The 9,517-nt window shown below is 28.0% G+C and overlaps 1 protein-coding gene across 1 annotated transcript; it reads right to left on the bottom strand.

The window, feature by feature from the left end:
- Positions 1–2,555: 2,555 nt before the first annotated feature.
- On the bottom strand, positions 2,556–6,966 carry LOC122848711. Its single transcript, XM_044146972.1, has 13 exons — positions 6,821–6,966; positions 6,402–6,462; positions 6,220–6,319; positions 6,077–6,145; positions 5,766–5,934; positions 5,487–5,673; positions 5,310–5,398; positions 4,732–5,231; positions 4,487–4,667; positions 3,837–4,382; positions 3,202–3,758; positions 2,920–2,994; positions 2,556–2,813 (listed from the first exon to the last, which is right to left on the bottom strand). Exons 1-13 carry the CDS (start codon positions 6,852–6,854, stop codon positions 2,715–2,717), a joined length of 2,667 nt encoding a protein of 888 aa, XP_044002907.1. The 5' UTR covers positions 6,855–6,966; the 3' UTR covers positions 2,556–2,714.
- Positions 6,967–9,517: the final 2,551 nt, after the last annotated feature.

The following is a 9,517-nucleotide window of genomic DNA, read 5'->3' as shown; positions in this document are numbered from 1 at the left end:
CAAAGTGCGAAGCTGTCATAATTTTGTCACTAGATGTTAAGCACCTGGCCTTAACAGTTAACATTTATAAGAACATGCGTCAAAAACCTACAATAACAACTATATCTGATACAAAAAAATGACAGCATTCTATTTAATAATTTTATAAATACTAAATGTGATAACAATAATAAGTAGTTTTAATTTCAATATGTTTGTATCATATGCAAGTTATATATTTGATCATTAATGTGAAAATAAAATAATTATAATTTTCAGTCAATACGATATTAATATGGGTCAGTTAAATAGTTAAACTGATAATGAAAAAATAAATAAGGTTTTGTAAATACACCACTCAAGTTTTTATTAGAAAAAAAAAACTCAATACACATAGTTAATTATTGATAATCATTTACCTACGAAAACTCATATAGGATCTTAGTTTAATTTTTTTTTCAAAACTTTATTGTATTCATTTGTCTGCATATCTCTGGCTGTATATATGACCAAAGATAACTATCATCATTAAGAAACTTATTTTCTTTTAGGATCGTTTCCCACTTCGATATTTCTAGGTCAAATCGTTTTGACAACTTGATACTTACTTAAATGAAATATTTTATAATGAAATTCACTACACTGCAAATAAGACTAGATATTCAATGTCAAAGTTCGCAACTTTTAACACGTTTGTTTATGTAAAAAGTATATTTATATATTATATTTAAAAAAGTAAAATTATCAAACTTATACCTTAAATAATTTTTTAAATAAAAATATAGCCACCCTTATAAATATTAAAATAATTCTCAATACCTTTTCTTCACAAACTTTAATTATAGAAAAAAAAAAAAATTACAATACTTTGGTATACTTTGCATGCATGTTGTTCTATTTATGGCCCGTCGGAGATGAGAAAATGCTCTGCGGACCATTTAATAGAAATTGCACCGTTGACGGATAGAATTTGAGTTTTCTATATATATATATAATAAGAATAAGTAAGCAGTGACAGGGACAAGAGAGAGAAAGAGAACGGAGCAGATACTAAAAGAGAAAAGGTGAAAATGAGGATGAGGTATCTTGTGTGCCTCTCATTTTCCTTTTGTATGAGTAAACAGACTCGTCGTCGTTAACGCCATTGTTCTCACGGTTCTCGGATGGTGCACTTAAGATGTTTCTCTATATATTAAATTATTGCATAGACTTATATATATATATAAGAAATGTAACTATTACAATGAATACTAACCGAGACTACGGACACTTGAAAAACAAGTAGAATATGTTGATATAACACAATGGAAAATAAATTAAAACTATATGTATTTAATACATAACACAAATCAAATAAAAAAAAAAAAAAAAATCAACTCAAACAAGAGGACAAGAAAACAAGGAAACTTATTTTTCAATCAGTTTTTTCATCACTCTGTTAAGATGAAAAAATATTTTGAATATTGTATAGTTCATATCACAATGGTATTTCGAACATTTTTATTCAGACAAAAAAAAATAAAGCTTCGGATAAAATATGAATGAATAGTTTCTTATATAGCTCTTTGCATCCTCTTATTATAATTTTCTTCTTTTTTTTTTTTTTTTTTTTGTTTATTTGTTTGTTTGTTTGACTTGAGAAAATTTCCCGTGCATTGCTTCAAGTAGATTATCCGGTTTGACTAATCTGACTTTTCTCTCTGACTTTTGAACAATTCCTTTTGGAGTTCATTCTCAGATGAAATAATCATAATTTCTCTTAAATAGATATTTTAACAGTTGGACAATGAAAGTTATCAAGTATGACCATATTTTTTTCTCTAAAGTTTATTTTATATCTACATAATTAAATTCAACGATTTCATACACTTAAAACTTCTAAATTATATTTTCCTACTTCAACTTTAACAAATTGTCAATGACAATTTTTCTACATTCGATCAACCATTGTGCAAGTTGTGCATTTACAGTTAGACTTTAAACACGCAAAGTGCGAAAAAATACAAAGAAAAACCTCTTGCAAGTGTTGAAGATAAAGCTTAAAGAAAAAAAACTGAAATAAATAAATAAATGTCCGGAGCTAATCGGAAAAGTGAGAAGAGAAAAATATGATGAGAATGTCATAGAAAGTAGAAAAAAGTTTTTATACTATCAGATGACACTGTCTGTGACCAAGTAGCATAGAAAAAAATTAAAATTAGAAATAGTTTATTTTATTTTTTAAATTTTTTCTTTCAACATCTCCATCGTCACATCCATATTATTTGCTTTTTTTTTTTTTTTTAAGTAAGAAAAAAAAGTAATAAAAAGAATAAAAAGACGTCGACGACGACGTTGGAGTGGCAACCTTTCATAACCGCGATCATCATAGTTTGAAGATGTGCCGGGTAAAACTCTCAACGGTATGAAAGTGGAAAGACCGAAAATTGAGAAAATACAAAATCTACCAAGATAAAACAAACATTTTCTTTCTTCATTTTATTTTATATTTTTTCTCATTTTCATACTTTTTTTGTGTTTCTATGTCACAAAAAAGCTCAATTGTCAAAATAAAATTACAATATATATGAATTATATTTTTTTATAAAAATTTTAATTTATTCATAAACTTTAATTATTGCATAATTATAATAAACATAGGATTTTTTAGTCAAAAAATTAAACAAAAAAAAAATCATTCGGAATAAATAATAAACACTGTAATGTAAAAATTAATTAATGTTTTTTAAAAAATATCAATCGAGGTCGGGAAGTCCATCGAGGATAAAGGATCTTTTCTGACTACCAGGGCTGTCACTTCTCTCAAAATTTAAAAAGTCGGAGAGACCACTTGCCTAGTAGAAAAAAAGAGAAAAAAAAAGAAACTTGGTATGAGGAAAATAACAGGAAAGATAAAAGTTTGTTTTGTAAATATATGAGGTTTTTTTTTTTTTTATTTACTTGGAGAAGGGAATCCATGTGGTGGATCTCATTCACATCAGGAAAATTGGAAGTTGTTATTGACAGAGAATTCACCTTTAAATCACAACATAAATATTTGTATATTTTATTTTTAATTTGTAGTATAAATGAATAAAACAAGTAATTAATCAACACTATAAATATAATTAAAATAATTGCAAAAATTTGTAAAAATCGAATATCATAATAGATTAAAAAACAGCTGTGCTGATATATGTATAATCATTGTTCAAAATCAGTAAACCAGTTATTAAATCTTACCTGACTTTCTGTCTTGACTAGACATTCCTCTTTAATTAATTCATCAATCATTTTCATTTCTTTATTTGTTGTAATACTTGTGTCAACAGAATCAAAAGGACGATAACTATTATTTCTCAAACACTGATCATAACTATTAAAAATTTTAATATCATGATAAGATGAAGCAGCTTCAAATTCTTGATATTTTGGTCCAAGTATTTTCATATCTGAAAAATTTGGCAATGGCATTGCCATAGGAGCTTGACATCTCTCAAGTAATCGAAGATCTTGATTCATTGCCATCAAATTATGATCACTCATAAGATCATCCAAATCACTCAGTTTAATTCTTGTATCATACATTCCTACTGAATTGTCATCTAAATCATTATTTTCATCACCATTCAGTAAACTGCTAAAATCATCACTGAAATTGCGTAAGTTTTTTAAATATGGAACATTTTCGTTTAGTAAATAAATTGATGAATCATTTTTTGTTAATAAAGGTTGTATGGATGGCATAAAGTCACTGGAATGACCAACAATATTTGAAAATTCTTGGTGATTGCTGACAACTGAAAAAAAAAAAAAAAATACCGTTAAAATAATTATAAAAAAAAAAAATTTTAAGTAAATAATTGTATGATACATACAACAATCATCTTCAGTTGGAAGTGATAAACCAATATCCATGCTTGAATTTGTTGGTCTGCCACTAATAATAAAATCATCAATTTTTGATCCTTGAAAAGATACTCCACCATTACCAGTAAAACATTCATCTGAACTTTTTGAATCAAGATTTCTAATATTTTTTATATCATCTGTTTCACTATCATTTCGTTTTGGTTGGTATTTTCCACTACCACTACCAGCATCAAGTAACATCATTCCATTTTCAATATTATCAACATTATTATTAGTACCACTAGGACCATCAACATTAATTGCATCAGCTTCAGCCCCTTCAAGAATCGTAACATCATGTGAATTTTGTGCCATAAGTTCACGAGCTTCTGAATTACTCATGACTTCGTAGCGACCGTCGTCTGTTGCACGAACAAATTGAATGCCTCCTTGAGCAGCAAGTTCAAGCAATTCGTTACAATCGTCAATAGAACTGTGACTTATTCGTTCAGATTCATCCAATGAATCTTGCATAAAAAATTCAGCATGCAATGGCGTCAAAAGATTTTCACCTATATTTTTTAAAACATTTTTTTTTTTTTATAGAATGAAAATTGTATTGTATGAATAAATAATATGTATAGGTATATATATATATATATATTTTATTTATTGCCTTCATTTTCATCATTATTTGGTGGTTCTATAATAAAACTTGACTTTCCATTCTCATCTAAAATCTCATTGACAGTTGCGACAACTGGAACCTTGAGTTGAACGCCTTTGTTATCTTCCGACAGATCAGCATTTATTTTTTCTCCTATTTGAAGATCCTCAGCAGTAGCGGGAGTTAAAAGCTACATTTGAACAAAAAACAAAATAAATAAAACAAAATATGAAGAGTAAATTTTAAAAAATTACGTGTTGTGTTTGTCCAGCAGGTTCAATTTTGACAAGTACCGGAATACCATTAGCTGGTTTAAAAAGTGCGAATGGCTCCTGATTATTAATAATAGCTTTTTCCATAGCTTCAGTTTCAATTTTATCTATAACAAAACTCTGCATACTTGTTGGTAAAACATTTTCTTTTTCATCAATATCCATGAAATTATCATTTTGTAATTCAATAATTTTTAAATTTTTTTTTTGTTTTGCTTTACTATTTGATGTAGATGATGATGTTGATGGAGTTTGTGTTCTATATTTAATTCCATGTTTTGATTCTTCATGTGAACGTAGTGCAAATCTACGAGGAAAATCTTCACTACATATACTACATGAGTATTGCATTTTTTCAACATGAGCATGAGCTTTAACTTTGTGACAAACAAGATTTGACATTTGATTAAAACCTTTGCCACAAAAATCACACTTGTAAGGACGCTCATTGGTGTGTGTAAAAACATGATTCCTCAAATTACCTGTATATAATTTATATATATATATTTGATATTCAATCATTATATTGTATTTTTATTGTTTTTTTTTTTTTATCAAACCTTTTTGATGAAATCCTTTACCACACACATTGCACTTGTGTGGTTTATTTTCCGAATGAGTTTTACGATGTGAAATCAATGTTGAGACCCTAAAACAATGAGTTTTAAATAGCTTAAAAACTTTTAAAAGATCATATATAGGTATTTATATAAATTTATTTATTTGCTCAAACAAACCTGTTGAAAGTTTTTTGACAAAATTCACAAATATAAGGCCGAGCATCACTGTGTATTGCTTTGTGTTGGCTGAGGGTAGATAGTTGTCGAAATGCTTTCCCACAAACATCACACTTGAAGTTTCTTTCATCTGTATGAGTCGGCAAGTGCCTCATCAATGTGTACTGATGGCGAAACTCCTTGGAACCTTATTTATTTATTGACATATTTTAGAAAATGTCAACTACTATTGATAATAATACTATTTATATTTTTTATCATTATTTTTAAATTACTCACAAATCCCACATTCCCATACTTTGGTTGTAGTGCCATTACGTTTTAAATATTTAACAAAGTGAAGACGTGAACGTGGATCGTCTTTATCAACCATGTGTGTACCAGTGCTTGAAGAAGCTTTGTTCAATGTTTGAGAATATGGTACATCAGCTTCTTTAATTTTTTGCATCTAGATAATAAAATAAAAAAAATAAATTATCAAAATGATATATAAACAGTTTTCAGGTTTACTTGTGAAATATGAAAAAATAATCATGTCATTTTTTTTTTGTTTTTTAGTATTGGAATATTGGAGTTATTATATTAATTACCTTTGTTGCATTTCCATCAAGAGTCACGACATCTGCATTGATTGCTCCATCCAGATCCAACATATTTCCCTAGCACATAAATTAATTTTGTTATTATTATTTATTATTTTTTATTAACTATTTTATCATATTAAATTAATTACATTGATGAATTGGCAATCAATCGGTCCAGATGAATCGTTTGAAGCATCACTTTTTTCTTCTTGATTATCCAAATCATCTTTGACGTAAACTTTGTAAACACTGATTGTGGAAAAATAAAAAAAAAAACAAAAATATATAAATAAATCAAAATCATCATAGTTAAATTTTCAATTTAATTTACCCAAGAATCTCATCAACAGCAAGCTTTGCAACATCTCGATTATCCTCCGATTGATTCTCCCCTGAAATTTTTTTTGTGACACATATAAAATATAATCATACAGATAATAGCTGGCTAAAGTATTAAATATTCTTTTATTTTTATAATTTGTTTTTTTTTTTTTCATTTCATTTCTTTTATTTTTTTTTTGTTCATGTATAAAATAAAGGAAAACTGGCTTTATCAGATTTTCATTTGTGGCCCTCCAGTCAACCGATCAGTTGACAGCCAAGCTCCGACATTTTTTTTTTACGATGTTTTGTACAAAATAAGAGCAAAAAGAAACGAGAAATAAGATCGACAAAGACAGAGATGGAAAATAAAAGGCAAAGGAATTAGATTAGTATTGTGATAGGTAAGAAAATTATTTGATCACTTACACGCGTAGCCTTGAATCGTATTATTTTGGGACATTTCTTGGGGATCCTTCCGATGTATCTTTCGTACTATTTTGTTTTGTTTTTTTTTTTCTGTCTTTTTTTATATTAAATGTTGGGCTCCTTAATCTAACGTGAATCGAGCGATTGCCGTATCTCGATGCACTTCATTCGCAAGCCTGGAATATAGCCAAATAAGAGTGGGAGGGGTAAGGAATAAAAAAAAAAAAATAAACGAGAAGTATCACATCTGTCTCACACGACACTAGCGCCACCAATTCAATTAACCGCAGAATAATAAAAAAAGATAAATCCAGCCCCTCTTCTATCTCTCAATGTTTTTTATTTTATTTTTTATTTATATACTTCCGAGAAAATATCGTTTTATTTTTTATTTCTTTCTTATTTTATTTATTATTATTTTTTTTTTTTCGCCACCACCGCTGTTCACAATTCATTGCGTGTCATTGTTTTTTTTTTTTCACGCTTTTAAAATATAGCTCATATTTATCCGGAAATTATGGATCGATATAGTTATGCCAGAGAAAAAAAAAAATAACTGAAATAAATTTTATAAAAATAAAGAATAAATAATTGGGAGCATGAATTTCTAAATATTTAATTGTTTTATTTTTATTAATGTTATTATTTTTTTAGGCACGTTCCATATAGGGTCAATTTCATTGCCATCCAGATGTTTATATTTCCCAAGAAAAGTTAGAGGATAGTATAGTCCAATTCAGTCTTAATTTTGAATTCAGCTCGCGAATTTTTACTTTTTATCCTTTTTCTTCACATCGACAAAGCACGTGTTGCGAAAAAAAATAAAAAATAATGAAAAAACGAGAGTCGACACTTGCCTGACTCAATTATTATACTCCAGCTGTTTAAGTTGTCTAACCTCATTTGGTTTTTTTTTTTTTTCCTTCTCTATCATCCAAAATAAACACGAGAAAATGCCAATTGCAAAAGTTCCCATCTACTCTGTGATTTGAATTCAAAAATGCGTTTCTATCATATACAAATGTTTTTTTTTTATCAGCTTTTTTTTTTGACAATTTTATTTGTTCTCGTATATGAATAGGGAAAAAACTTGTCATATATATATACGCTTTTATTTTTTCAATATAAACGTAGATACAAAAATGACCCCAATGCATGTGTATATTTGCTTTGTCAATAATTTAATACTGACCGAGTGATTTACTGGCACGTGTCTGTGCCAAGAATTCACCCAATCGATTTCTCATTTAAAAGAAAAATAAATTTTATTTTTTTATTTATCTTTTGACTACTGATGAAAAATAAAGAATTGAAAATGACTATTTTAAACAATTTAATTACCGTGAGAATTAATGAATGGGAATAAGTTTGAAAACAAAAGGCCTAACTTGATAAGAACGTCATAGTCAAGTCAGAGAAGTTCCAAGTCGGAAGACACCTTCTTTCTTGTGGTCTCTCTTTCTTATTTTTCATCTTTTTTCTTTTTGCATTACTTTTCTTCATTGCCACCAAACTGTCTAACTGTCCACTCAACTTCTATCATTTTCGTTGTCTGATCTAACTTTTTTTCTCACAAATAAAAATTCTCATTAAATTTTTTTTTGTATTTTATATTAATTTTTTATTTTTGTATTTTTTAACCCCAATCACAGAGTAACTTTGGCATAAAACAAAAAAAAAAACAAAAAAATACTTTCAGATTCATTCTATTATATATGAAGAAAAAGATTATGATGGGAAAATAAAAATTTAAAAAAAAAAAAATGAAAACAGCGCGTGAAGGTTTCCACGGGCACTCGAGAGTGTCGTCCCATTAAGAAAATGAAATTTGCAATTCAAATGGCGTAAAATGTTTTTTTTTTTTATCGTTTATGTTGCTGCTTTTTTTCTCTCCAATGATGGCTCCTGTGAACCCCTCACCTAGATGTAGAAAAAACGATAAGAAATATAAATTTTTTAAATTTATTTTAAAGTGTATTTTCTTGGAATAAATACAATGATGAGGTTCATTTTGTATTGTGATCAATACATCATTATCCGATTGCAGTGCTATTAATTTGAATAAATATAAAGATACTTAGTTGGTCAATCACCTTGCATCATAATGCTCTCTACCTATCTTAGTGGTAAAATCAACGAGCACCACAATAACCAGGGTTAATTGGAATACGAAGTGGTCTTTAATTAGCGCTTGGTTGCATAAACATTCTATTTCCTTTTTTTTTTTTTTATTGTTATTTTTTATCTTCATCAAGGGTTTGTTCTTTACATTTTCAACATTACCAACATCAAGGCAACTTATTTTTTTATTGGCTTTTTTTTTTTTTTTCATTAAACGTAAGAAATTTAGACAAGAGATCTAGTTTTTAGGAAATGAAAACTTCCAATTTCAGAAGGTCGTGGACATCGTTGGTATATAACATTCGTTTGCCAAGCTCAGTATGAGATCAACTAAAAGGATACACAAAAGATACTACGTACTAAAAGCGTGTAAATTGTTAAGGCAAAGCCTCGACTAGATATAAATTAGAAAAGAGGCAATCTTGCAGCTACCTCGGCTGTTTTTCTCGCACGTTGGCTTTTTTACTATTTTCTTTAGTTTTTTTTTTTCATTTTTTTTTTTTTTTAAAGCTCGCTTACAACTAGATGTACACATACATAAAAATATGCACATACAAGTAAAGCGAATGTAACAGA

Source organism: Aphidius gifuensis, linkage group LG1 (genome assembly GCF_014905175.1).
Source record: "Aphidius gifuensis isolate YNYX2018 linkage group LG1, ASM1490517v1, whole genome shotgun sequence".
NCBI lineage: Eukaryota > Metazoa > Arthropoda > Insecta > Hymenoptera > Braconidae > Aphidius > Aphidius gifuensis.
This window is presented reverse-complemented; position numbering and strand designations above follow the sequence as displayed.

What these genes read in the sequence shown, in the direction of transcription:
- LOC122848711 (XM_044146972.1), bottom strand. Translation starts at nt 6,854, where the DNA reads ATGTCCCAAAATAATACGATTCAAGGCTACGCGT. An exon ending in GCTGTTGATGAGATTCTTGG is followed by an intron (nt 6,320 to 6,401) that starts GTAAATTAAATT and finishes TTCCACAATCAG; the next exon opens with TGTTTACAAAGTTTACGTCA. An exon ending in TAGTCAAGACAGAAAGTCAG is followed by an intron (nt 2,995 to 3,201) that starts GTAAGATTTAAT and finishes TGTGATTTAAAG; the next exon opens with GTGAATTCTCTGTCAATAAC.